A 27,880-nucleotide genomic window follows, 5' to 3' on the forward strand; every position below is an offset into this window, starting at 1 on the left:
TTATGTAAAACAACAAAAATAGTGACGATGCATAACAACTGTAAATTCATACAAACTATTTCTTGTTCCAGAAGAAACTGAAGGACAATCCTGTTGTTAACTGCTTCCATCTTTGAATTCATTGCTGAGGTTGTCATCTTATAACTTGTTTGTACATGTTAACAATGTTAGAATGAATTAAACTTTACAAACATTAAACCGGTTAAAGACTTGGATGTTTTTTGTCTTACATCTGTATAGAAGGATTGCACTATTCACAGGAAGTGTGTTTTGTGTGTGGAATGAGCTCTTTGTTGCCCCTTGTGGCCGTTGATGGAAAATATTTTGCAGATCTTACAACCAGTCCAGCATCAGTGAGTGTTTTCTGGGAGGCAGTAATGAGCACATCAGGTTTGGTGCAGTACCATGAGGTGAAGAAGATACTGCATGAGATTTATTTAAAGGTGAGGTTTAGGTTTTATCAGGAGTGTTTTAAAACAGCATTTTTCAGTTTTACAAGAGAAAAACTTTATGTACAAAGAACAACAGGATGGTTTGGTAAAGTTAGTTAACTCCTCTGTTAATTAACCTCATAAGGCTGCACCCTCTCACAGTAAGCCAACTGTCACCATGGTAACCTGCTGATGCAACGAAAAAACTGAATTCACTGACTTTTTCTTTTGTTTGTCTTTATTTGTTTGGTCTAGAAACATTTCTTATCCTTTAACTCAAGTGGAAACATGAGAACACAAAATCCAGTGACATTTGAATGAAGTTTGGTGTGTTACAGTGTTAACGATAACAGCTGTGTTTTTTTTTTTTGTCCTGTTCTGAATCTGATCAGTATTTTCTGCTCTTACGGACATGGACTTGGTCCGACTGAAACGGGATCACAAATCTGATCTTTTAACATCTGTAAGTCTCTTCCTGCTCTTCTCTCTGTCATTGGCTGGACGGATCCTCAGACTCTCCCTTCTCCAAACATTTCAACCTAAGGCAACAAAAACCAGGTCCTGAGGGTTTAGACAGAAGTAAGCCTGATACCAAAAACTCAAAACAAATCTAAACCAGATCCTGACAGTCTGAACAGGTTCAAAGATTCTAAGTTTGGTTCTACCTCTGGAGACTGCTGTTGGTGAGTATAGGAATGAAGTTTGATGCTGAACTCACATTTCTTCTAGACTGGTGAGTAAACAGCTACTAATGCTAATGATAGTGTTAGCTATGTAGCAATGGAAAACTTGCATACAGCTCCCTTAAACCAAGTTAAGACCTTATCCTGGCAATGTGTTAACTAGATTGTGAGCATCCATACCGTCAGAATCTGGATTAAGATTGTTTAAAGGTCCAAACCATATCCTGACTGTCACATTTATACCAGGTCCTGACTTGGTATAAATCAGATCCTGACAGTCTGAACAGGTCTAACTAGTTCCTAAAAGTAACAGGGGTTAAACGTCAGACTGACCTCTGCAGGTGTTCGTCACAGAAGGAGCCCAGTCTCTGGATCTCAGACTGGAAAAAACTCTGGAAGACAAAGAGGGACAGAACCAGTCATGGATCAGGACTGAGATCTAAATGTGATCTGCATGCACTGCAACTTTTTCCCTCAAACTGAAATGATTTTTTCAATAGATAGTGACTTTTTTTTTTTCAAAATATCACTTATTCCTTCAAATGTTGCAACTCTGAGTGATGCTGACCAATAAGAGCCCAGTAACATTTTCTGTTACTGTAGTGTTAATGCAACTGTGGTATTACTGCCACTGTGGTGTTACCTTAGTGTTACTGTAACTGGAGTGTTAGTGTGGTGTTACTGGAGTGTTACTGTTACCGTGGGGTTGCTGTAGTGTTACTGTTACTATAGTGTTACTGTTACTGTGGGGTTGCTGTTACTGTGGGGTTGCTGTAGTGTTACTGTTACTGTAGTGTTACCGTTACTGTGGTGTTACTGTTACTGTAGTGTTACTGTTACTGTGGGGTTGCTGGGGTGTTACTGTTACTGTGGGGTTGCTATGGTGTTACTGTTACTGTGGTGATGCTGTAGTGTTACTGTGGTATTACCGTGTTACTGCAACTGTAGTGTTACTGTTACTGTGGGGTTGCTGTATTGTTACTGTTACTTTGGTGTTACTGTTACTGTGTTGTTACTGCAACTGTAGTGTTACTGTTACTGTGGTGTTAGTGTTACTGTGTTGTTACTGCAACTGTAGTGTTACTCTTACTGTGGCGTTACTGTAGTGTTAGTGTGGTGTTACTGCAGTGTTACTGTTACGTTAATGTTACTGTGGGGTTGCTGTAGTGTTACTGTTACTGTGTCGTTACTGCAACTGTAGTGTTACTGTTACTATAGTGTTACTGTTACTGTGTTGTTACTGCAATTGTAGTGTTACTGTTACTATAGTGTTACTGTTACTGTGTTGTTACTGCAATTGTAGTGTTACTGCAACTGTAGTGTTACTCTTACTGTGGCGTTACTGTAGTGTTAGTGTGGTGTTACTGCAGTGTTACTGTTACTGTGGGGCTGCTGTAGTGTTACTGTTACTTTGGTGTTACTGTTACTGTGTTGTTACTGTAGTGTTAGTGTGTTGTTACTGCAGTGTTACTGTTACTGTGGGGTTGCTGTAGTGTTACTGTTACTGTGTCGTTACTGCAACTGTAGTGTTACTGTTACTATAGTGTTACTGTTACTGTGTTGTTACTGCAACTGTAGTGTTACTGCAACTGTAGTGTTACTCTTACTGTGGCGTTACTGTAGTGTTAGTGTGGTGTTACTGCAGTGTTACTGTTACTGTGGGGCTGCTGTAGTGTTACTGTTACTTTGGTGTTACTGTTACTGTGTTGTTACTGTAGTGTTAGTGTGTTGTTACTGCAGTGTTAGTGTTACATTACTGTTACTGTGGGGTTGCTGTAGTGTTACTGCAACTGTAGTGTTACTGTTACTTTGGTGTTACTGTTACTGCAATTGTAGTGTTACTGTTACTACAGTGTTACTGTTACTGTGTTGTTGCTGTTACTGTAGCGTTAGTGTAGTTTCTCTCAGTACCAGAATCTGTGTGTTGGTGGAGTTCAGGTTTGTTGAGGTTTCATCTAGTTGGATCAGCTGATCAGTGACGCTGCTCTCAAACCTCTGCAGCAGCAATAACCTACAAATACAAAACACACATGTGTAGAGGACAGTCTCACTTTGTCTAATGAAAGAGTTTACACCTGAGATCCATCAATATGTGGGTGGTACCTGTGTTGATGGACAGCTGTGAGCAGCGTTGAAATGTGTTGTTGACAGTCTTTCAGAGACAGAAGAACCTCGTTCTCAACCTTCTTCCAGCAGCCCTGAAAACAGCTGACTTCATTAAATGATGCCAATAATCAGAACCAAAAATCAATAACTTTAACTGTGTGGTTACTGACGGTGAAGTGCTCTTCTAGTTGTGTTTTGAAGGTTTTGAAGGCAGCTGTGATGCCTGAAGTCAGGTCTGACTCTGGCTCCGTCGCCAGCTCATTCACAGGCTCCTCACCCTTTACATATGACCTCGCCCCTTTGCAGATTAGCCCCTCCTCTTCTGCAGATGGCCCTGCTCCCTCAGGTGAGCAGTCTGAGTAAAGGTGAGCAGCAGATTCAGTTCAGAAACTGAAGTAGATTTACATGAACTCTGAAACATAAGAATAAATGACAAATTACCTGTCATGGCAGAGTTAGACTCCTCCCCCTCTGGCTGAGGCTCCACCTTCCTCTTATGAGCTGATGTACCCTCAGTTTGGCTTGACAGGTAGCCTTCACACAGACAATCAAAACATTTTAGTAGATAAGACCAGCGTAAATTTCAAAACAAATAAACAATATTTTGACCACAGGTAAACTGAGGAAGCCCCGCCTCCTGTGGAATCACTTTTCCCCCAATGAGAAGAGTGCCTCTGATGGAAATAATAATGTGAGTCCAACAAGGTAAAGACCTGAGTCTGAAGCTCTCTTCCTGCCACTGCTGAAGACTTCCTGAAACAGGAAGAAGAAACAGGTGGTAAACAGGAAACATGTAATGTTTTCGCATAGGAGTAAAAGAGGCAGTGTACCTGTTGTAAAGAAGAGCTGCTTCCTCCAAATTCCTCTGTGTGTTCGTGTGAGATCTCCAGCTCTGCCCCCACAAGAACATCTATGTGAAACAGGTTAAAAACAACAAGCCCAGACTTCTTATCAGAACCAGACACTGTTTGATCAGGTGTTGAGGACGGGTCGACAATGAGTATCGATCCAGTCTACAGTCACTGTGGTTCATGGCAGAGCTCTGGATCCAGATCTGGATACCAGTGTAACCGATACCAGCCTCACTGTTCACCGTCCTGCAACTGGATCGCAGTTGGATTCACTCAATTCTAATGCTAGAACATTAAAACACCTGGCTTTTATTGTGAAAGTCACTGGAAACAGATGAGTGAAATATGCACCACCTGTCCTGACAAGAAGCCAGACCCCAGACACAAAGTCTACAGGCTGTTTACAGACAATTTACAATCCACAGACAAATAGTACATTGATATATAGTACATAGATATTATAGTTTACAGAATGGTCACAGTCTGTTAAACAGTCAGCGCAGACGTCTACATGGACATGACCGTGATGAAGCAGAGTCTTACCTGAGTCGTAGGTGGGGGACGAGTTTCTGATGCGATCAAACAGAAACTCCGCTTGGCTTCTTCCTGGATTCTGAAACAAACAGGTGAGTTTACCTGGCGATCATTAACAGTCATACACCTGTTTGCATCTGTACGTACCTGTGTCACAGAGCAGTCCTCCTCACTGCTTGGAGATGACAGAGGCAGAACTAACACACACACACACACACACACACACACACACACACACACACACACACACGATCATCTGGTGTATTGTTGATATTTGAAAAATTCTCCAATAATGTGATTGATTATCAGTTACTCAACATGTGAAAGTGAAGGTTTACAGATGGAGGAACACACTCACTCTTCAGGTGACTTTTCACCTGTGGTTTCTTCCTGCTGTAGGATCTACCATCCTGTCTGTTTGCAGAAGGGGGGGGCTGGACTGTACCACCTGTGTCTTTAACACAGGGGGAGCTCTCCACTTTCTGGAAGACAAATACAAAGGTGAAGATGGTGTGCGGGCAGGCGGGCAGGCAGACAGGCAGATAGGTGTGCAGACAGACAGACAGGTACCATGAAGACTCTCCCAGCAGCCTCCTCCAGCTCTCTCTGATGTTCACAGTTGAAGCTCAGCTCCACTGTCTGACCTGTGCTATTATGGTGCATGATGGGATTGTTCAGGCGGATGCTGAGGACCATCTCTGCTCCAGTGCATCCTGGGAGAACACACAATGGCTGTCACTGACAAACAGATCCAGAGTCAGCCATTAACAACACCTGTCCAGGTGTTGAAGTGGATGAAGAGAGAAGGACTGACCGTCGTGTTTGACCTGGAGACTGTAGTGATCAATGTCCTCTCTGAGCAGGTGGATGGATCCCCACAGGAAGCCCTCACACACACACACACACACACACACGTATGTGTATATACGTACAGTGTAGTACAGCGTAGTACAGCGTAGAACAGCGTAGTACAGTACACACTATGTAGTGTGGTACCTGAGGGTCATCGATGAAGAAGCTCACACACTGTGAGCCGATGTTAAAATCGATCCAGAACTCGTCCAGTTTATCGTCTTTTGGTCGAAACAGCTGCAGAAGAAGAAAACATGAGGTGGTCAAGTGACTTGTGATTTTTATGTAACAGGTGAAATGTTTTACCTCAGTGGAGTCCAGAAACACTCTGAGACAGGGGAAGGTGTAGACCCTGACAGGCAGAAGACAGGGAAAAATAACCTGAATAAACACTTATCTTAACAGTTCTGTTTCTCTGTCTCTTCTCTTTCTATTAATGTTTCATAAAGTTTATCACCTTCTCTGGTTGCCACGGTAACAGTTAACAAAGTTAAGGAAACGTCTGCAGTCCTGGAGAGAGACACAAGAAAAAAGACACAGGTATTCAGGCAGACAGATGTTCAAACAAACAGACAGGTGAACATACAGGTGTTCAGACAGAAAAGTGAGTCACTCACCACCTCAAAGTCTCCATCTCTGATGTCACAGAAAGCCTTGCTGATGTCACAGATGGAGAACCACTGATTGGCTCTCTGTTGTCGGTCCCTCCTGGGTGTCAAACGACACAGAGCCTCTGATAGGCTGACCTGTAGCTCGTAGTCTCAAACAACAACAACAACAACATTCAGAACTACTAACATGGACGCCTGGAAGAAACAATAGCTTGAGGCTTCTGTTGTCAGACAGCTGAGTTCTGAGTATTTTCTCTGTTTACATACACAGGTAAGAAACAGGAAGTGAACCTTTAAATTATCATCATTCTGTATAAGTGTTAAAATCTGATCCGATCTTCATCTCACAATAATGAACAAACACAATTTGTTTAAACTAATAACACATTAGTTGTGTTGTTCAAACATTCAGTGTGTGAACCTGGACTAACAACATGAACAGAAGCTACTGCAGTCAGGACTTATCAGACCTGGAGTCAGTGAAACCAGACCATAGGTTTAAAGACACTTAACACTTATAAAGAGAAACATCAGCTGATGTGATGCATCACAACAAAGATCTCAGACTGAAGATGAAGAAGAGTTCAGAACTTCAGTCACAGACTGTCTATAGATGAGATGATTCAGTGAAGTGCCATCCAGACTCAAACAGATCAACACTGATGAAGGTCAGAGTCACAGCTGAAGGTTTAAAGGAATCACTGGAGCTGATTCACATCCCTGTTCATCATGGAGCATATTGCTGAGCTGAAATTTGATTGAAACCGTTTGATGGACTGAAGTTGAGCTGTAGAGGAACATCAGCTCTGTGTTTGGAGTAAACCTCCTCCCACAGGTGGAGCAGGATCTGGGTCTCTGCTGCCTCTGGACTTGGACTAGGTTTCTTCAGGATCATGTCAGGGTGTCTGTCCCCCTGCTGAAGCTCAGGAGAAGACAATGAACCTAAACCTCAAAGTAAATCCACCTTCTGGAGTTGTCCAGTCAGACCCAGACCTGAACCCAGTAGAGCTGCTGTTACTGAGCTCAGAGAGAACACCTGTCTGACTGAAGCAGCTCTATAAGAAGAATGGTCCAGACCTTGTTCTGAACACTGAGCAGGTCTTATCAGCAGCTACTGAAGATCTGGTTTAAGGTACAACCAGGTTTTAAATCAAGGCTCACTTCCTGTTTCCAGAGCTGAAAGGTTCAATAAAGACCCAGAGATTAGAAGTGTCTGACATCAGAGACGCTGAGTCTGTCCTGATGAAGACCAGATCAGATTTAGGACCGGTTAAAACCAGATCAGATATAGGACAATTTAAAACCAGATCAGAATTAGGACAATTTAAAACCAGATCAGATTTAGGACAATTTAAAACCAGATCAGATCTAGGACAATTTAAAACCAGATCAGAATTAGGACAATTTAAAACCAGATCAGAATTAGGACAATTTAGAACCAGATCAGATTTAGGACAATTTAGAACCAGATCAGATTTAGGACAATTTAAAACCAGATCAGAATTAGGACAATTTAAAACCAGATCAGATTTAGGACAATTTAAAACCAGATCAGATTTAGGACAATTTAAAACCAGATCAGAATTAGGACAATTTAAAACCAGATCAGATTTAGGACAATTTAAAACCAGATCAGATTTAGGACAATTTAAAACCAGATCAGAATTAGGACCAGTTAAAACCAGATTAGTTGGGCTCTTACAGTAGCTCCTGTTGGTCACATTAATCTCTATGCAGATGACACTTATCTACATTAAACATCAAAACTCACCTCCAACTGTCAGGACCACCTCTGCCACCTGTGATCTGTCAGACAGGTAAACAGACAAGTAAACAGTCAGACACACAGGTAAACAGTCAGACAGACATATAGGTAGAGAGACAGTTGGATGGAACAGTCAGTGCCGAGCTGAGAGATATAGAAACATGGTCTTGTGGACTTGGGGACGGGGGGGGGGGGGGGGGGGGGCGGCACAAGACGTCAACAACACTGATCAGATTTCACATTAAAACACTTTCATGCTGAAGTCTGGGTCTTGGATCTGAATGTTCTCCAGTCTTACAGTATGTGGTTCTGGTTCAGGTCGTTCTGGATCAGTCTCCGCTGCTCTCGGCTCAGAGACTCCAGGACGCTGTTAAAAGTTCTGATGGCCTGAAACAAGAAAAACAGCAGAAAAGTTCCTGATAGCAGACCACATCACAGACCAGGACAGACCATTAGAGACCAGTACAGACCACTAGGGAGCATTAAATGAATCAGGCGTTTTTGATGGTTTCCATGGTTACCTCCAGTCGCAGTGGAAAGTGGATCTCTGGTTCCAGAGAGAACTGAGCCAAGTGAAGAAGAACCACAGACAGCTGGCTGACTGAGAGACAGACAGGTGGACAGACTGGTGAGTTTAGAAACCAACACAAAGTGAATAAATTCTGACTGAAGATCAACAACAATAAATATATAAACAAACCTGGTAGAGAGGCCTGACCCAGCAGCTGGCAGACAGACAGGCAGACCGACAGAAAGGCAGCAAGAGAGACAGACAGGCAGTGAGACAGACAGAGAGAGAGAGAGAGAGACAGGCAGAGAGACAGATAGGCAGACAGTAAGACAGGCAGAGATACAGACAGGCAGCGAGACAGACAGAGAGAGACAGGCAGAGAGACAGATAGGCAGACAGTAAGACAGGCAGGGAGACAGACAGAGAGACAGGCAGGTAGACAGACAGACAGTTAGTTTCTGCCACAGACTGAAGTAAGAATCAAAGCCTTAGAACTAGATAAAATAGAATCTACAGAGGTTAAACTTTACAGTAACTGGTGCACATACAGTCCATTACACTGCTGAGGACCTGGTCCAGAGGTCCTGGACCAAGAGACATGGTTGTCATGACAGCACACCAGGGTCATGCTCATTATGTGGCACATAAACAAGATCAAGTTTGATTGACAGCTGCAATGGGACATGTGAGGACAGAGTCATGTGACCTGAAGTCTCTTCTATTCCTGTCTGTGAAACTGTGTCCTCGGTCTCTCAGCCGTCCGTCTCCTGCATCTCCTCCCAGGTCAGGACTCTAATTGATAAGGGTTCTGATGGACCTGGGCTCGGACAAGACCTGGTCCTTGGCAGTCCCCCATCAGAGCCTCTAAGGATGAGCTGATGGTTACAACAACTTCAGGTCCTGGATGAAGACGGATTCTCCAGGGTCTCAAACCCGTGATGTCCAGGTCTATGGTCTTGAGTACAGGGTTCATGAGGATCATGCCCTAAACGGTTCCCATGTCATGGTCACAGGTCCACAAACCCAGTCCATGACCAGGAGAGAACAGAGCTTTGAAATTTGTCCAGCCGGACAGGAAACCTTGGCAGGACAGGAAGGACATGAGTCCTCTGCAGGTCCATGAACCTTCATCCAGACCGGTTTCACCGAAGGACCTGGTGCTGGATCAAACCGAGCAAAGGTGAGCAGTACGTCCATGAGGTGCACTACTGAGGTTCACCTCTCAGTCTAAATCTGTCTCATGTGGTCGCACCTTACCTGGGCAGACCAAACCTGCTGATTGGCTGAAAACAGTACAAGCTCACCTGTGCAGTGGACAGGTGACAGGGAAGTGAGTAAAAAAGCAAGAGACTTCATTTCCCAGCATGCTCCTCACCAGGAAGTAGTCGTAGAACTCCTCAGTCAGGCTTAGGAGGGGGGCGGAGCTTTTATTGAGGTCAGAGGTCAGCAGGTTACGCACAGCTTCAAACCACAACACCACCTACATAAACAAACAATAAACAAACAAAACCTATGTGGTAAACAAACAACTAGAAATAACAATACAAATTTTCTTTATTTTTGTTCTTTGTTAGTAAACAGAATTACTGTAATAGTTATTGATAATAGATTACCACAAACACACTGTGTAAGTAGATGATCAGACCTTTGCAGTCAGGCCGTGGTCCAGCAGCGTCTGCAGGTCATCTCTGTTCTCAGACACACTCTCTAAAGACTTCAACACAACCAGGACTCTGCTGAAACCGGATCCACACAGACTCTGCAGGAGGTCACAAACAACCACACAGGGTTCATTCAGAAACAGGCACACACCATTTCCATGGTGACTGTCCCGTTACCTTGGTAACCAGTTGGTCAAGCTTGGTGAGGGTGGTACTGGTCAGTCCTTCATACTGGAGCACAGAAACCAGACGAGACGAGTCTCCACGGAGTAGACAGTCCTCCATCTGGACCTGAAACTGTGAGACACACACACACACACACACACACACACACACACACACACACACACACACACACACACACACACACACACACACACACACACACACACACACACACACACACACACACACACGATTTGTGTGTCATTTCACCTCGCTGTGATTAAAGACTAGGGTTGTTTTTGATGAATTAATTTGACATTGTCCATAAAGAAACTTCCTGCTCTTTTATTTTCTTTGCTCAGAGAAACAACAACTAATCCCCCCCCCCCCCTTTTTTGTTATTTTTGTTTATTTAAAAAAAAAAAAAACTCTCTCTGTTGGATTAAATCTCTTGTTAATTATGACGGACAACGGGGGCGCTGCAGCCCGCAGGGGGCGCTGCAGCCCGCAGGGGGCGCTGCAGCCCGCAGGGGGCGCTGCAGCCCGCAGGGGGCGCTGCAGCCCGCAGGGGGCGCTGCAGCCCGCAGGGGGCGCTGCAGCCCGCAGGGGGCGCAGCAGCCCGCACTGAGCGACACAGGGGGACAAAATAAGAGAAACACCTGCAGCCGCTGATTTCTACAGGTTTACTTCTCTGAACTGAAACATGAACATCGTCTCAGTCTGACGCCTAAACACAAACAAACATCTTTAAATGACGTGAACTGGCGTCACATTTCATCCACTCACGTTGTTTCCCGGAGAAAGAATTCAGCAGAAAAAGTTTGTTTGTTGTTTTCTGGTAAAAAAGTCGATTTAACGAAGAGGATATAAACCAGTGAACGTCTCGTGCGATCCGGACAAACGGAGTTTAACTGAAAACACGAAAACAACCCGCTTTGTTTACCATCGTGTCTCCTCTTCTGCTGTAGGTGTGTCGGGAACGCGCACAGCTGTCGCCAATTAACTCATCAGGGCGTCGATGCAGCGCTGCAGCAGCGGAAAGAGAATATAGTCCCTACAGCGGCGGAAGGATATCAGCGTTATTTTAACTTCTTCAAACAGCAGGAAATTTATTTCTGTCATTCTATGTATGAACCTGAACCTGACACACACCTGTCATCACACACCATCAGCGTGTGTGACAATGACTGTGGTGACTGTTTTTTTTATTATTTTCACCTGATGATCAAACTGTTGTTCGGTAAAGGTGAAGGTTCATCAGTTCTTTAAATATTCAGAACAGACAGACAGTCGTCAAGTAGAAGCTGCAGTCCTCTTTGCGTCCTCTAATTGATGACAAATGAGTTTGTTTGTTTTGGGAGAAACACTGAAATGTTTACACAACACACACACACACACACACACACACACACACACACACACACACAGATTTCTTGAATCAACAGCTTTAAAACCTGAAACACTGAAAACATGAAGAAACTCCAGGGACATCAGAAACACACTAATACGCACTAATACACAACAGATACACAACTAATACACAATAATACACAGTAATACACACTAATACACAACTAATACAAACAAGCTACAATCTAAACGTGACAGAAAACTCGTAACTTCAAACTCTCAACAGTTTGAGTTGATTCATCAAATTAATAAATAATCAATATTATCATTGTTCCTTCCTTCCTTCCTTCCTTCCTTCCTTCCTTCCTTCCTTCCTTCCCTCTGCCTCCTTCCCTCCTCCTCATCCTCCTCTTCGGAGGCTCGTGACTGTCTCACCTGTTCATTCACTTCTACCTGAGACTCACCGGAGCTGCACGCGTTGTCTGGGCAGGAGGACTCTCGCGGGGATTTTAACATTTTATTTAAAAAATAAAAAATAAAACTCTGAGCAGCTTCCGGTTCGACACATTTCAGATAAAAACTTCATCTTTTTTATTTTTAGACGTTATTTTGAGGACTCCCGGTTCAGGTCTGATCCAGTTTCTACTTACTCTCTAATATTTTACTGTCTGAGCTAAATCTGGAGGTTAAACGGGATCCGGATCAGAACCAGTAAGTGGACTAAGGAGGACCAGGACCAGGACCAGGACCAGGAGGATGTCCCGGGCGGACGAGCGGGAAGAGGCAGACTGTGTGTGTTCGGTCGGAATGAAGTTAACATGGGACATCAACGACCCCAAATTGCCGCAGGTAACCATAAACTGATCGATAACTGATCGATACAGACAATCAGAGACACGGAGAATCTACCGATCTACACCTGGACTTTAACTGAAAGACGTTTGAGCTCAAACAGAAACGAGTCCGTGCAGATTCGTTTCTGATCAAACTGACTTCAGGTTTAAATTCTTATAAAAACATCAAACATGAAATAAGCATTTTATTAAAGTAACAAAATAAACATTTTTATTAAAGCCTGATAGTGAAGCTTTAAAACCACAATCATGAATAATCAAGGAATAATTCAACTTGTTTAAATAGAAGGAAAACTGCACTGAGTTTTGTTGGAGATTGAATCACATCATTTCTTCAAAAGGACCAATGAAATTAATAGAAATTAAAATCTCAAAGTTTGCTCACAATGAACAGCGTGGAGAAGCTTTAAAAGAAATGTAGGTCTGAACAGAAAGTGTTTCCAGATAACATGAATAAATTAACATTACATGGTTTTCTTAAATAGGATATAGAGCTACTAGCTGATCATAATATTTTAGACATATTTTAGTTTTGACTGATTTAAGGCAAAAGTGAAATATATTAGAATAAGATAAGTTTTAAGAAAACATTTACACACCTGAAGGTAAATGTTTAGATCATGACATAGAGTGATAAACTATAGAGAAAGTATAACATAAACAAATAAAAATAAAACATGAAGATTTTATTAAATGGTCAATAAATAAATAAAAAACGCACAATTTGCTATGAGGCTAAAATCCTGAGTGGAGGATGGAGGAAGGTGGAGTCCTGAATGTTTCTAAAATCCTGAAAAAAACTATCTAGAAAATCTTTTTTTATCAAAAAAAATGAGAACAGGTTTAATGAACATCTCCAAAGTGACAACATGCTGATAACTGATCAATAATCAAACGTGATTCAACACTGAACATGTCTCTGTTGAACAAGGATTTAAACACCTGAAATAAGTGAATATTGTAACTTTCTACAGTCACCAACAGAAAAATGAAAATAAAATAAAACAGATGTAATATCCCACAGTGAAGCTTTAAAACATCTGAACACATTGAAATACTGTGGAAGGTAATGTCCGTCCACTCAACAAACATGCTCAGTGTTTATCTGTGATTATTGATCAGTTATCAACGTTTCCTTCACTGAACATGTCTGTTATGTTGATAAAAATATCATTTTAGCAGATGAATCCAGCAGAAGCAGAGATGAGATCAAACTCTGTTTATGTTTGAACTAAAATGTTACATTTCACTTCTTATTTAAGTTGGTCATCATATTTCCTCCAAACTGTTTCATTCTTTTAAATACCAAATAATTGTTTTCTTTCTTTCTTTCTTTCTTTCTTTCTTTCTTTCTTTCTTTCTTTTTCTTTCTTTTTTGCTCAAAACAAAAAAAATTGTAAAATGTTCTCGATGAGGATTTTTACTGATCCTGTACAACTTCAAAGAGTAAATTATAAAATCACACATTTTATTTATTAATTGAACCATTCAGATATTTTACCTGTAAATATTTTCTTATTTCCGGACACCATGGTCTTACTGTTGTTTGTAGTCTGGTGTGTAAATGTATAAAGATAATAAATCCCTTTTATTTGAAATGATTTAGTTTTTACTACTTTTTAAAAAATAAAACAAACTTGTCTTCATGGTGTGAGAGAAAAGAAATGAAGGATAAGATCCTCCAACCAAACTATCTACACCTTTCAGAGGAATTAAGAACATGAATATACAAATATATATATATATATATATATATATATATATATATATATATATATATATATATATATATATATCATATAATATCATATTTTCTATTTCTCTGAATATTTTTGGTGTATCAAAAATCTGAAGCGCAGTATTCCTAGAATCGGAGAGGAACAGAAATATTGTAGTGCAGATGGTTAGAAATGACATTATAGGATTCTAATCTGGAATAATTAGAAGAACGTTAACGTTGTTTCATGTTTTACTCTGCTGACATCAGAGGATGAAGATGGCAGCTTTACATTTTGATTTATGTAAAAAAAACAACAACATTTAAACAGTAAAATGTCGACAGTAACTGATGATTCCTCAAAGGAAATACATGAAATCAGTTTGTAAATTACATTTAAATGAATGAACATTTGAAGAAGACAATGAAAGTGTTCAGCAGTTAAAAAAAAAAAGATCAATCAGAAAATGAAATGATTATGAAATTAATCTCAGTAATAAATACTGAAGACTCTGTCATCAGTTGGAAGGTTTCTGAGGTTATTTGAAGGTTGTGTGTGTGTGTGTGTGTGTGTGTGTGTGTGTGTGTGTGTGTGTTGTAAGACTCGGCTGACTCAGCTCTTCACTCCGTTGTTGCTCAAACAGTAAAAACTGGTTTTTATATTTTTGTTTTCAGTGAAACCAAAACATGAAATTGAGAGTTTTTCAGGTCGCACGTCTCATCCAGATCAGCTCTCACACTCATCAACAGCTCACACAGTTTTACCACCAATAATATATATAGGATATGTAATATATAATGTATGGAAACAAAATATAAAATATTGACAAGAGAAATACTTTGATTTTCTTTGACAGAGTTTGGTTGTCCTTTGGGACATGGGGAGTTCACATTCACTGACAGGCATACTCATTATTCATACGACTTATTCAGACTAGGTATATTTGAATTTGACTCATTCTAAATTTTCTTAAATACCCAGAAACTGTACACAATTTGATTGGAGACTATAATCAATAATTCTTCAGGTTCTGCTGAACTCACGACCTCAGTGTTTTTAAGATCCAGTAAATGACCTTTACATAAAACAAGAGAAACATCAAATTGGCAGCATTTAGTCAAAGAGGTTATTAAAGGTCATAAAAATTAAATAAATAAGATAACTCAAGTTGAGAGGTGAGACAATATACTGATCATCAATAATCAATAATGATATTAATAGTATGCTGAATGATAAAGAACCAGTCCTGACCTGTTTGGAGAAAACACTTGAACTCAAGTAGACTGTCAGTGTAAAGCATAAAAAGCCCTGGAAACAAAAGAGGGTAAGTGGCTCTTGAGTAGTCTGTGTGACAGATGAGCCCTGCCACAGATTGATTTACTTGTTATTATTTATCAAATAAGCAAAACAAATGATTAACTAATAAAATAAGATCCTTTAATACAGAATAAGAGGAATACTTTTACTGTGAGTACTTCAAGTACATTTAGCTGCTAATACTTTAGGACAAGTATTTATAATCATAAATGTGCTTAAAGTATTAACAGGAAAGTACTTGTGCTACATCAGTCATTCCCTCCTGGTGGTTTGGAGGTATTTAAACAGTGTCTCACTGTTGTAGTTGGTGGAGATGCTGCTGATTGAACATATTTAATATTCTGCTGATACCTTGATTCTTATATATATATATATATATATATATATAAAATATATTATATACAAAAACCCCAATGCATATATATATGTATATGTTCTAGGTTATAAAAAGCGGGGAAGAATATGTTCAAATATATAAAAATATATAAACCATCTCTCAGCAGAAGAACTTTTTGTATAGAAACATATATGATAATTACTTTAATGAAAATCTACTGTTAAAACAATATGACAAGGATATGTTGTTTTTCTATGACAGAAAACTGAACATGTTCAAACTGCTGCTCGCAACCATACATTATTTATTCACTGAACAATCCATCAGAAAAGAAAATGTCAGACGTGTTGATGATGCAGTCTGACAGTTCTCCTGAGACGAGACTGAGGTTTTCTGTCTTAAAAATGAAAGTAATTAAATAAAACAGCCCTTAAAAACTAAAGCAACTTTTCAGCCAATGCAGTCGTTTTTCATTTCTATGTGTAGATACTGTGTATAAATATTAATATGGACCAAAATAAACCAAAACCAGACACAGAGTCTACAAGAGCAGGACCACAGGGTGGGGGAGCTGAAACTGTGACCCAGGTTTAGACTGAGTGGATGTGATCAGGTTGTGTTGAGGTTCGAGTTGTTTTAAGACTTCAGATTAGTGTCTCTCTGTTTTATTATTGTTTCAATAACTACCAAGCAGCTAAACTAAGATAAGCTAAAACAAGCTAAAATAAGAAGAATAAGACAAACTAAGTTAAGCTAAGCTAGCCCTATTGGTTCAGATTGTTTTCAGCTTCTCACTGAGCTGCTGTTGATTCTTCAACAGATCAGAACGTGATCAAACAGACTGAGAACCAGCCAGGAAGTTATTTATTTATTTGTTTGTTTGTTTGTTTGTTTTTGTTTGTTTGTTTATTCATTCATTAGTTCATTCATGTGGATCCTCATTAGCCAACGTAGAAACGACTCTTCCTGAGGTCCACACAAGTAAACATTACATCATAATACAAACAAACAACAACAAACGTGTCATTAACATCAAAGGAAAACAACAAACCAAAAACAAAAAGCACACCTGTTCACCTGTCTGTCTGTTAACCTGTCTGTTTGTTTACCTGTCTGTCCATCTGTCTGTCTGTCTATCTGTCTGTTCACCTGTCTGTATACCTGTCTGTCTATCTGTCTGTCTTGTCTATCTGTTCACCTGTCTGTCTGTATACCTCTCTGTCTATCTGTCCATTCATCTGTCTGTCTTCACCTGTCTGTCTGCAGGACACGAAGCAGTTTGACCTGTTCCAGGAGTGGACAGATGGTTATGTCCGCTACATCTACAGCGGTGAGAAATATTTGTTAAAATTAAATCTGTCAAATTAAAAAGTTGTGATGTAGATTCAGTTCATTAAGGTTAAACCAGCTAACTGTTACAGCTAACTGCTACACCTAACAGTTAAAGCTAACGGTTACATATAAGTCCTTGTCTTTGTTTTCCAGCTGAGGATAAAAATGCTCAGCGCCACCTGTCTGGCTGGGCGATGAGAAACACTAACAACCACAACTGTCAGATCCTGAAGAAGTCCTGTCTGGGGGTAGTAGTCTGCTCACGAGGCTGCACGCTGCCGGATGGATCCAGACTACAGCTGCGCCCCGCCATCTGCGACAAGGCCCGGCAGAAACAGCAGAGTAAGAAAACCCCAAACCAGAACCTGTTGACCCTCCACCTGTGCTGATGCTCACCAGAATGGACTCTGTGTTTCAGAGAAACTGTGTCCGAGCTGTAACGCCGGTCTGGAGTTGCTGCCATGTCGCGGTCACAGTGGTTACCCCGTCACCAACTTCTGGAGAGTTGATGGAAAGGCCATCTTCTTCCAGGTGAGCTAACATGCTAAACATGCTAACTGGCACTCTAAAAACATCTAAACCAAAACCCAGATGTCTAAACAGAACCAGGTCCTGACAGTGTAAACAGGTCTAAACAAGGTCCTGGACATGAGTCCAACAGGCTGTGGCAGTATGAACGAGTAAGGATTGAGAACAGATACTGGTCTGAACAGGTTTGAACCAGGTCCAGATAGTTTAACAGGACTAAATTAGAACAAAGTCCTGATGGTCCAAACACATCCAAAACCCAGACCTGGTTGCTGTGTCCTCTGATATTGATCTTGTTTATTGTTGTTGTTATAGTCATTGTTGTTTTTTTTGTGGTCCTCCAGGCTAAAGGGGTCCATGATCATCCCAGACCAGAGTCCAAGTCTGAGACTGAAGCCAGAAGAAGTTCAGTGAAGAGACGAGTCAGTTCCCCTCCGTTCACACCTAAAAGACGACTGATCGAAACACAGGTCAACAACAACAACAAACAACAACAGCTGTTTGTTGATGTTAGTGTTTTTTGTTTGTTGTTTACTTTTTATTTGTTGACTGCTTCAGGCTCTGGGTCCCACCCTCCTCTCCTGCGTCGAACCAGCAGACAGAATCTCCTTCATTGAACCAAACTTCCCGCAACATTACCCAGCATTCCAGAGCCCAGAGCCCTACTACAACCCTCACAATGCACTGGGAGAGACCCCGCCCACACTGCAGAAACCAGCCAATCCCAGGCTTTACATGGGACGGCCCGGCTATGAGTTTCAAGGATACCTGACCTCACCTTCGTATCCTGTGACCTCTGACCTCTGTGACCCCAGGTCAGTCTCACATACAATCCAGATCCTGGTGGTGAAAAATGGTCTAAACCAGTTCCTAAACCAGAACCTGACAAACTGGTGTAAACCAGACCACATTCCTGGATTTATGAAAAATGTTTAAACTGAATCCTGATCTAAACAGTTTAATGAGATTGTAACAGTCTGAAGAGATATAAACCAGATTCTGGGTGTAGTGTAAAGCACATATTGACAGTCTAAACAGACCTAAATCAGATTCTGGTTTGTGTTTAGGGTGGCTCCTGTCTTGGGTTCCTCCTCATCCTCATCTTCGTCGTCGGCTCCTCTGTCCTCCTCGTCCTCCTTTGACCCCCCGACGAAACCTCCTCCAGGCTGGAAGGAGCTGCTGAAGAGCTCCGCCCCCTATGGCGACAACCACCATTACTATAGTGCCGAGTACCCGTGCCGTTACCCTGGCAACACCCCGGGGTCCCCCGCAGCCCTGCAGACCATCATCACCACAACAACCAAGGTGAGTTGGGTTTGGTAAGGGGGTAGAACTGAAACCCAGGTCTTGTGAGGCAATGAGAAGACAGTAGGCTCTCCAGACATGGGTCACATCTTTAGAGGAGGCAGTTTAGGGTCCCAGTGAGTCAGGTGGGTCCAATCTTGTAGGATCCACCAAATTTAGGTGCTTTATGTATTTTATTGTCCCAGGAGTCAGGAACACTTAGTCCAGAGCCTCAGGTGTACCACTTCCTTTAGAAGTGAGGTGTGATGACACATCTGACACCTGGAGACCTGCCTCTCTTCTCATTGGCTGAAAACCTGGGGTGGGTCTGCTGCTGTCAGGGATTAAACCTCACATTAACTGGAATCCTGATCCTCCTCAGGTCTCCTACCAGCCCTGTCCCAAGCCTCCTGCAGCGCTCCCGCCTTATCAGTCATGTCCAAAACCTCCAGCCGGCCTCCCATCCTACCAGCCGTGTGCTCCCCCAAAACCTCCGGGCCTCCCCGGCTGCTCCTCCCTGCTGGACGACACCTCCTCCTCCTCGTACTCCACGGAGGTGAAGGTGTCCGAGGAGTCGGGTGGAGTCATCAAGTCTCTGTCGTTTCAGCCCGAAGCTCTGCAGACCAAAACAGAGCGGGCTGACGGCTACGACTACCGCTACACCTACCCCAACACGTACCGCTACGACGACTACTGATGCAGCGCTACCTCCACAACGTTACGACAACGACTGTTACCACAATGACTGTTACCACGACTGCTGATACTGCTGAAGATACTGTCTCTATAACCACTGCCGTCAGGACTGAATTGTCAATCAACACAGACCCTTTTCCATCGCCTCCCTGTAGCGCCCTGTTCAGGACAAGAGCGGCCAGCAGGAGGTCTCATAAACTCAAGGCCCAACTTACTGTTTCTGTGGCTTTCAGTCACATTTTGTGGCCTTTCTCAGTGAGTGGAGCTAAGTGATGTGCCACTTCCTGTCAGGGTCCCCAACAACTTCATGTGCCACTTAATAACTAAATAACTCCATCTGCTGAGGAAGACTCTGAGGTGTGGCTGAAAGCTTCAACAGTGAATAGACTAAAGTGTGAAGCTGATCAGGATTTTGAACCAGGTCTTCATTTTAAAAACCGGTTTCTGTAAAACTATCACTCATTAAATGATGTTTCTGTTGTTTGGGTTATTTATTGAAGCAGTTAGACCTCCAACCACACTGAACCTGGACTGAAGTGGGCTGATATGGACTGAATTAATCAGTTGTATTGGTACATCAAAGGAGGATCCAGAACCTGTTAATTAAAAACAGGAAATACCATTTAAACAATGTCAAAACCGACAGAATTAAAAGTCTGTAAAAGTCTGTGGGTCCTTTAACGTTGTTTCTGGATGAAATAAAAATGTTTGAGAAGCTCTGACCTGAGATTCAGATTGTTACAGTTTCTCTTCAGCAGGTCGATGATGAGTTCACCTCCACTGAACACACTTTAGTAGAAACAGGTTCACACACCTGAGGACTGGATGTTACCTTCACCTGTACAGAACATACAGTCAACTGTAAGGACCTGGACACTCAGTCCTGCTCCAGACTCACCTCCAGTCCCTGACTTCACACTGCACTTCACATGTACTGCGCAGCTTGTCTGTCACACAAGTACCAGCTCCATTTGGTGTCAGGACTGTCTACAGGTGGACCGGCGTCCCCTCTGGGGTCTGGAGCCTCAGAGTGAGAACCTGCAGCAAAGGATCAAAGAGCTGGTGTTTGGATGTCGGCTGGTTTCAGTCTGTATGAGTAATAAATGTTGTTTTGACAAGAACGCGTCAGGACAGGAATCACTCTGCTGTCCTCACTGTGAACCTTTAAAACCCTCAAACCGCCTCCCCCCTCCTCCCCCCTGCTCCTCTCTTTCACTACCTTCCATTAAAATCACTCATTTGTCGCTGTCTTCCTTGCCTCACTCGTTACCTTCCCTTCAGTTTACATTAGCGTCCATCAGTAGATAATTCTGTTGATAACCACCTAGTCTGATCTAGGTTCTCACTCTGTGGTTCTACCTGGAACCTGGAGAACATTTCAACTGTGAACCCTGGTACTGTTTCACACAGGTGAGAGCATCAGGTCAGAGTGAGTGACCATCACCAGAGGGATGTAGCTTTCAACCTACAGGTGAGAATGACAGGTTACATCTGCCAGTTAAAAGTGAGAGCGACAGGTGAGTGTCCAGGTGAATGTCAACCTGCACAGGTGAGAGTATCAGAGGGTCGAGGTGAGAGCTGACCAGGTAAAGACAGAGCAACAGGTGAGTCTCCAACTTCAGGTGAGGCCAAAAAACAAGTGAGAACCTGGTCAATGTCCATCATCAGATGGTAGAACCCGCTGAGTGTCAACATGAGGACGAGATCAGCCAATGAGGTGATGTTGTGTGACTCACTTCCAGGTAAATGTGAGTTCATGTGAAATGCTCTCCACTGACTGGCTGATGGTTTTGTAGATGAGACTTGTAGGTGAAAGATGTTTTGAAGCTGCAGCAGCTCTCAGCCCGTCAGCCAACGCCTCACCTGTCTCTCACCTGTGAACCAGGTGAGCCGAGTGCAGATAATCCTGAGCTGTGTAATTCTATCCTTTCACCTCATCCTGTCTTCTTATCATCTGATCTCCCTCCTCTTCTTCCTCTTCTTCTTCTCTGCTGATCTCCATCACTGCTTTTTCACACGCAAATCATCTCATCCCTCCACCTCTTCTTCTTCTCCTCCGCTGAATAAGTTGTCCCATCTGCAGACATTAGATACCTGTCCAAACAATGACATAGCTGCCCCCCCCGCATCCATCTCCTCTGCTCTGATGTGGCTCCGCACTAATGGGTGTTTTCAATTTGATGCTACATGGTTGTGATTTCCAACAGACACAGACGGACTGAGACTTAGCAGCTGAAGAAAGAGTCAAAGACACAAGGAGGAAAAATAAACTCTTTTCGTCTGACTCATTAATAAAGATTCATCTTCATTAAACAAATTATCTGCTGAAACAACAAAACCATCACTGAAATCACATGAAAGTACAACCTCAGTGCCACAAACACCTGTTGACCTGTGATCACCTGGTACCTAATGCAGCATGGCAACACAGATGAGGCCACACTCAGTTCCCTGGCTACAGGACCTTGTTCTGAGGAGCAGACAGTGGACCAGGTGAGACCAGGAAACTATTTCAGTCTTAGGTCCACCTGTACATCCAGGAAGTAAACCATTGCTCACATACCTGCAGATTAAACAGAACATGAAGAAGAGCCTGATGAACATTGGTGGTCCAGCAGGTTCGATGTGCAGTCTGCATCACATATTGTGTCAAAGTCCTGACTCAGTCAGACCTGAACCTGGACATGTGGATCTGGTTCAGTGTGACATCACTTCCTGTTAATGTCATCATCTCTGATGTCCCTCTAGAATAAAGCTCCAGAGAAACAGAGTCTGTAGAATTTCATAGAGAATCCTCCAGTTTTTAAGTTTCCTTCAGTATCACAGTAAAACATCAGATGCAGATGGGAAGTGATCACAGCTGATCACAGCTGATCACAGCTGTTACACAGGGCTCATGTTCAGTGGACATGAGGCTGTTATTGGTCAAAGTTCAACTTGAGGTGAACGATCTGTTCTTCAACCCTGCGACTGAATCCACCATTTTCAACTGTGCTGTGACCGAACCTTTAGTCTGCTGACACAAAGAGGGATGATGGGGGGGGTGGGGGGGGGGGGGGGGGGCAGGCGGGACCCCTATAAACAAATAGCTCCTGTAGAAAGAAATGAAAATCATATCAGCTTCAAAGCCAAAAAAGCAAAACTCTGGAAACAAAGATGAAGGACAAGATAAAAACTATCGAACTGCACTAATACACAGGATGTCATGTGAGAGTTTACCAGTACTGGAGTGTGTTTGTGTGTTGTGTTGTGTGCATTTTGTGAATGTGTGTGTTACCTGCAGTGTTCATACCTGCTGTTTTTGGTTCCGTGAGAAGTCTTATCAGAGCAGGACGACTCATAGAAATGTACTGTCTTCTTAAAGAGGCATGACAGTGCCGGTCTGATCTCTATCTGCTCAGCTCAGAGCATCACGGCTGATACCATCTCTCAGCCAGATGATGTGTGCAGGAAAAGTTTAGCAGCTCCCCAGAAAATCAGGATATTTTTGTGACTCAGATGTTGATAAGATGTTTAGAGGCTGGAGAATCACTGAGAGTTTCTTTAAAGTGCTGTAGTTCATGTTCAAACAGGACCTTCAGACCAGACCTCAACCACTATGGTTGTACAGTGGTGCTGCTGCGTTCAGGATCAGCTGAGCATCCCACAAAGTTTCTGTCCAGGTGTTTATGTGTTCAACTTTTGTTACAGTGCATATCAAAAAACAACAAATAGGTTACCACTACTTTACTTTACTTTTGAAAAAAACTGGAACAATACTGCAGTTACAGTAGAGTTACAGTAGAATTGCAGTAGTTGCAGTAGAGTTGCAGTAGTTGCAGTAGAGTTACAGTAGTTACAGTAGAATTGCAGTATAGTTGCAGTAGAGTTACAGTAGAAATGCAGTATAGTTGCAGTTGAGTCACAGTAGTTGCAGTAGTTACAGTAGAGTTGCAGTAGAGTTACAGTAGTTGCAGTAGAGTTGCAGTAGAGTTACAGTAGAGTTGCAGTAGAGTTACAGTAGAATTGCAGTATAGTTACAGTAGAATTGCAGTAGTAGAGTTACAGTCAAGCTGCAGTAGTTGCAGTCGAATTACAGTAGAGTTGCAGTAGTTGCAGTATAGTTACAATAGAGTTGCAGTAGTAGAGTTACAGTAGAATTGCAGTAGTTGCAGTAGAATTGCAGTAGTTGCAGTAGTTGCAGTAGAGTTACAGTAGAATTGCAGTATAGTTGCAGTAGGGTTGCAGTAGTTACAGTAGAATTGCAGTATAGTTGCAGTAGAGTTGCTTTAGAGTTACAGTAGAGGTGCAGTATAGTTGCAGTAGAGTTACAGTAGTTGCAGTAGAGTTGCAGTAGAGTTACAGTAGTTGCGGTAGAGTTGCAGTAGTTATAGTAGAATTGCAGTATAGTTGCAGTAGAGTTACAGTAGTTGCAATAGAGTTGCAGTAGTTACAGTAGAGTTGCAGTAGTAGAGTTACAGTCAAGCTGCAGTAGTTGCAGTCGAGTTCAAGTAGAGTTGCAGTAGTTGCAGTAGAGTTACAGTAGAGTTGAAGTAGTTGCAGTAGAGTTGCAGTAGTTGCAGTAGAGTTACAGTAGTTGCAGTAGAGTTGCAATAGAGTTACAGTAGAGTTGCAGTAGAGTTGCAGTAGTTGCAGTAAAATTACAGTAGAGTTGCAGTAGTTGAAGTAGAGTTGCAGTAGAGTTACAGTGGTTACAGTAGAGTTGCAGTAGAGTTGCAGTAGAGTTACAATAGAGTTACAGTAGAGTTGCAGTAGAGTTGCAGTAGAGTTACAGTAGAGTTGCAGTATAATTGCAGTAGAGTTGCAGTAGTTGCAGTTGAGTTGCTGATGTCATCATGTCATGGCTCAAACTGAACCAGTCATCTGTCACTTCATAACTACCTTGCTATGTCCAATCAGATTTGTTGCTGAGGTGTCACAGCCCTGTTGCATGCTGGGAGACATCACCTGACCTGTGGTTGTTTATTTGGATCAAACCAGTCGTACCTGTTGCCTTTTAATCTGCGCTCGTCCACTATCTGGTCTCTCCATCCGTCTGTCATCAGCGTCTCTCTTCTTTATCTCTTCATCATCTTCATCATCTCTTCATCATCATCGTCATCCCGCTGTCAGGACTTGCAGAAACATCACGTAGGCATGAGGACTGTCATGGCTGCCCGCCAGCAGCAACAGCAGCAACAGCAGCAACATGCTGGTAGCTTTGATGTCGCTTCAAAACAAACCACTGCTGTGGAACAAATGAGATGTGAGGCTAACATAAACTAGACAGAGACCAGATGCCATGGCAACAGAGACAACGGGACTCAACCAGGGATGGCAACATCAACAACAACAACAGCAACACCAGAGCAACACCACATTGACACAGCAATGAACAGCAACAACAGAGTGAAGGGTACAGCAGCAACTGCAACTGAAGAAAGAAGTGCAACAGGAGCAACAAAGAAACAACTACAATAAAAACAACAACAACACCGGGAGACACAACGACAGCAGCAACAGTAGGAACATGTCAAATTAAAGGTCTCTGTCGACACCTGAACTCAGGCTAAATTCAGGTGAAACAGGTCGACGAGCATACGGTTCTTGATTCAGTAATAGGTCAACCTGTGGGCAGGTGAACTATGAGATATACAGGACCAGGATTAAGTTCAGTTAAAAGACCAGGAACTGGTCCAGGTCCATAGATGACAGAGGATAAGTACAAGATCCAAAAATGTGTTAATTTATCAGGTTCAAGACGAGGACAGGGTTGTGTCAGGACCAGGTTCAGGACCAAGGCTGTAGAAAGTTGTGTCAGGTGCAGAATCAGCTCTTGGTCCAAAGGACCAAGTCCTGGCTCAGGTTAAAACAACAGGACAAGAACTAGGACCAACACTAGACAGTGTAAGGTCAGACTCAAGACCTGATTTGAACCTGGTCAAGGTTAGTAGACTGTTAGGTGAAGTCCAAGTCCACAATCAAGGACTAAATGAAATTAAAAAATCAACAAAACAAGAACAGGGTCCTTCATCAAGTCTAGGTCAGTACATTGTGAGGCCAGGACCAGGACCAGGACCAGGACCAGGACCAGGACCAGGACCAGGACCAGGACCAGGACCAGGACAAGGACCAGGACCAGGACCAGGACCAGGTACAGTGTGAGGTCTGAGAGTTTCCTAGCTGCTGGGAGCTGCGGCTGTTTCTTCTTCTTCTGTTTTGACAGAACAGGAAGTGTTTCTGGTTGAGTGAAGAAGAATGAAGTCGGTTTACGTTGAAGTTTATCTTTGAGGAGACGAGAACCAGACTGACAGAACGAGTCTGGACCTGAGGGCGAGAGACACCCTCTACACATGGAGAGAGAAGAGAGAGAGAGAGCAGAGATCAGATAATGGTGAAGTCCCACAGATGAACCAGAGGTCATTCAAGGTCAGATCACCTGAAACTTTTTCATTGAAGGAGAAATGATTCAAATCCTTTAAACCATAAAGATCTCAGTATCTGATCTAACTGTTTTTGATCTATCTGGATCTCTCTGGATCAGGTCTGACTAACCCTGGAGACCTTTTGGATGGATACCGCTGGTTTTTCTTGACTCCCATTAGGATCAGGTCTACCTGTCCTTGGATCCCTGCTGGATTGCGAATAATTATTCTCAGGTCCATTTCAGACCATTTTTAAGTTTAAGGTACTGTTTGGTTCAGGTCTAACAACCTTTGGGTCTTTGTGACCTGGTCTGACCTGGTCAGACCTGGTCTGATCCATCCAGTGTAAAGGTCTCTGTCCATGTGTAGTGTGATTATAGATCAGGTCTAGGTTCTATATTAATACTGTGAAAGTATCAAAGCCTCAGTCCACAGAGAAATGCACACAGCCTGTATTCAGAAACTGAGCCTTAAAACCAGCCGTCAGGACTTCTGGAACTTTGTGATGTCACAACAAAGCAGTCACCAAGCCCCGCCCACCTGGAACCCACCATCCAAGGATTTGCAGGATTTGGTTTCTCTGAGTGTTTTACCTGAAATCTACTTTATTTTATTGGATCACTCAGAAAACAGTCAGCCAATCAGAAGAGAGGCTCAGAGCCTCCTCAGAGAGAAGCCTGAGAGAGGAGATATATATTCTTATGGATCAAACAGTGTAAAATATGTAGCTTTAATCTCCAGCAGCAGAAACAAGTTTCATTTGTTTTCAACAAACAGATTAAAGATTTAAACACTAAACAGAAACAGAAACATTTAGAGATTAGACTGGAGAGGACATGAGGGATCACATACACACACACACACACACACACCAGGAGTTGTGATATCATATCTCTGAGTTGATCTAAAATAAAATAAAATATAAACAATATTTTACATCAACACATAAACAGATTCTGTCAGACCAGTATGTGTGAGTGTGTGAGTTAGTCCTGGTCCTGGTGCAGTCCATCATCACTCATCAGTGCTGTAGTACTGTAGTACCTGTGCTGTGTGCATGACAAGTGTGTGTTCCTTTAAATAACGAGTCATCTGATTGGATGATGATGTCGATGGTAGTTCCTTTGTGTAAACTCCATTACACCCGAGCTGCAGTTGTGAGTCATGTTCAGGAGGAAGAGATGAAGACGTTGTTGTATAGCTGTGATGACACATCAGCAGAAAATATAGACTGTTCACCTTCTAATCGCCTGAGATCTCTGACTCACCCGTTGATCATGAAGTAGCTGATCTGACCCCAGATTTGCTCCCTCACTGACTACCTGTCTACCAGTCTGTACGTCTGTCTAACTGTCTGTCTGTCCATCTGTCTGTCTGTCCGTCTGTCTGTCCGTCTGTCTGTCCGTCTGTCTGTCTGTCTACCTGTCTGAACACTGTTAAAATAATCCAATCAAATGAGAGATGGTGACGTGCTGAGTGCAGGTGAGACTGACAGGGAGAATGTGTTAGAATCCAGGTGTCAGGTAACTGTGAGCAGGTTCAGGTGTGTTACCTGTGTTACCCCTGTGAAGCTGTCACATGATGGATGCTGTTTCTTTGTCCTTGTCACTGATCCGCAGCAGGAATGTCAGCTACGCTAGCTATGCTAACACCAGGGCTCCACTGTGGCATGCTGCTAGCATACTGCTACACATACAGCTGTGATCACATGACTGTCCGAGGTCACCTGATCTCATCAGTTCATCACCTGTTCAGTATCAATCTGCTCCACAGGAGGAACACACTAACCACAGCTCCGCTTCCTGGTCCCAGAGGGTTTACCTGGAGACTTCCTGGTCTGAGAGGGTTTACCTGAAGACTTCCTGGTCCGAGAGGGTTTACCTGGAGACT

The 27,880-nt window shown here is 42.6% G+C and overlaps 2 protein-coding genes across 5 annotated transcripts; one reads left to right on the top strand and one right to left on the bottom strand.

Annotated features, from left to right (window-relative positions):
- Positions 1 to 412: 412 nt before the first annotated feature.
- On the bottom strand, positions 413 to 11,300 carry LOC130161323 (synaptonemal complex protein 2-like). Of its 3 annotated transcripts, XM_056364549.1 has the most exons (25): positions 11,114 to 11,159; positions 10,183 to 10,302; positions 9,990 to 10,103; positions 9,720 to 9,824; positions 8,534 to 8,558; positions 8,355 to 8,434; positions 8,132 to 8,220; positions 7,840 to 7,874; positions 6,075 to 6,217; positions 5,915 to 5,967; positions 5,764 to 5,809; positions 5,602 to 5,694; positions 5,420 to 5,492; positions 5,176 to 5,318; positions 4,964 to 5,087; positions 4,753 to 4,802; positions 4,615 to 4,684; positions 4,051 to 4,130; positions 3,934 to 3,973; positions 3,662 to 3,754; positions 3,391 to 3,575; positions 3,218 to 3,312; positions 3,026 to 3,125; positions 1,448 to 1,506; positions 413 to 970 (listed from the first exon to the last, which is right to left on the bottom strand). In XM_056364549.1, exons 1-25 carry the CDS (start codon positions 11,114 to 11,116, stop codon positions 922 to 924), a joined length of 2,067 nt encoding a protein of 688 aa, XP_056220524.1. In that variant the 5' UTR covers positions 11,117 to 11,159; the 3' UTR covers positions 413 to 921. The 3 variants fall into 3 exon arrangements, with proteins under 3 accessions (XP_056220524.1, XP_056220523.1, XP_056220522.1); XM_056364548.1 differs by having other exon boundaries at positions 5,602 to 5,809; positions 10,957 to 11,300; XM_056364547.1 differs by having other exon boundaries at positions 5,602 to 5,809.
- A 659-nt stretch (positions 11,301 to 11,959) lies between these two features.
- gcm2 (glial cells missing transcription factor 2) lies at positions 11,960 to 20,308 on the top strand. Of its 2 annotated transcripts, none has more exons than XM_056364523.1 (8): positions 11,960 to 12,369; positions 17,013 to 17,076; positions 17,232 to 17,420; positions 17,497 to 17,609; positions 17,951 to 18,076; positions 18,165 to 18,421; positions 18,674 to 18,911; positions 19,273 to 20,308. In XM_056364523.1, exons 1-8 carry the CDS (start codon positions 12,277 to 12,279, stop codon positions 19,585 to 19,587), a joined length of 1,395 nt encoding a protein of 464 aa, XP_056220498.1. In that variant the 5' UTR covers positions 11,960 to 12,276; the 3' UTR covers positions 19,588 to 20,308. The 2 variants fall into 2 exon arrangements, with proteins under 2 accessions (XP_056220498.1, XP_056220500.1); XM_056364525.1 differs by having other exon boundaries at positions 17,951 to 18,028.
- The last annotated feature ends 7,572 nt before the right edge of the window (positions 20,309 to 27,880 follow it).

Source organism: Seriola aureovittata, chromosome 20 (genome assembly GCF_021018895.1).
Source record: "Seriola aureovittata isolate HTS-2021-v1 ecotype China chromosome 20, ASM2101889v1, whole genome shotgun sequence".
Classification (NCBI taxonomy): Eukaryota; Metazoa; Chordata; class Actinopteri; order Carangiformes; family Carangidae; genus Seriola; species Seriola aureovittata.

What these genes read in the sequence shown, in the direction of transcription:
- LOC130161323 (XM_056364547.1), bottom strand. An exon ending in AGTTCTACGACTACTTCCTG is followed by an intron (nt 8,559 to 9,719) that starts GTGAGGAGCATG and finishes TCTGTCTGCCAG; the next exon opens with CTGCTGGGTCAGGCCTCTCT. An exon ending in TGTGACGAACACCTGCAGAG is followed by an intron (nt 971 to 1,447) that starts GTCAGTCTGACG and finishes TTGTTGCCTTAG; the next exon opens with GTTGAAATGTTTGGAGAAGG.
- gcm2 (XM_056364523.1), top strand. Translation starts at nt 12,277, where the DNA reads ATGTCCCGGGCGGACGAGCGGGAAGAGGCAGACTGTGTGTGTTCGGTC. An exon ending in GGCCCGGCAGAAACAGCAGA is followed by an intron (nt 17,421 to 17,496) that starts GTAAGAAAACCC and finishes TCTGTGTTTCAG; the next exon opens with AGAAACTGTGTCCGAGCTGT. An exon ending in TCTGACCTCTGTGACCCCAG is followed by an intron (nt 18,422 to 18,673) that starts GTCAGTCTCACA and finishes GTTTGTGTTTAG; the next exon opens with GGTGGCTCCTGTCTTGGGTT.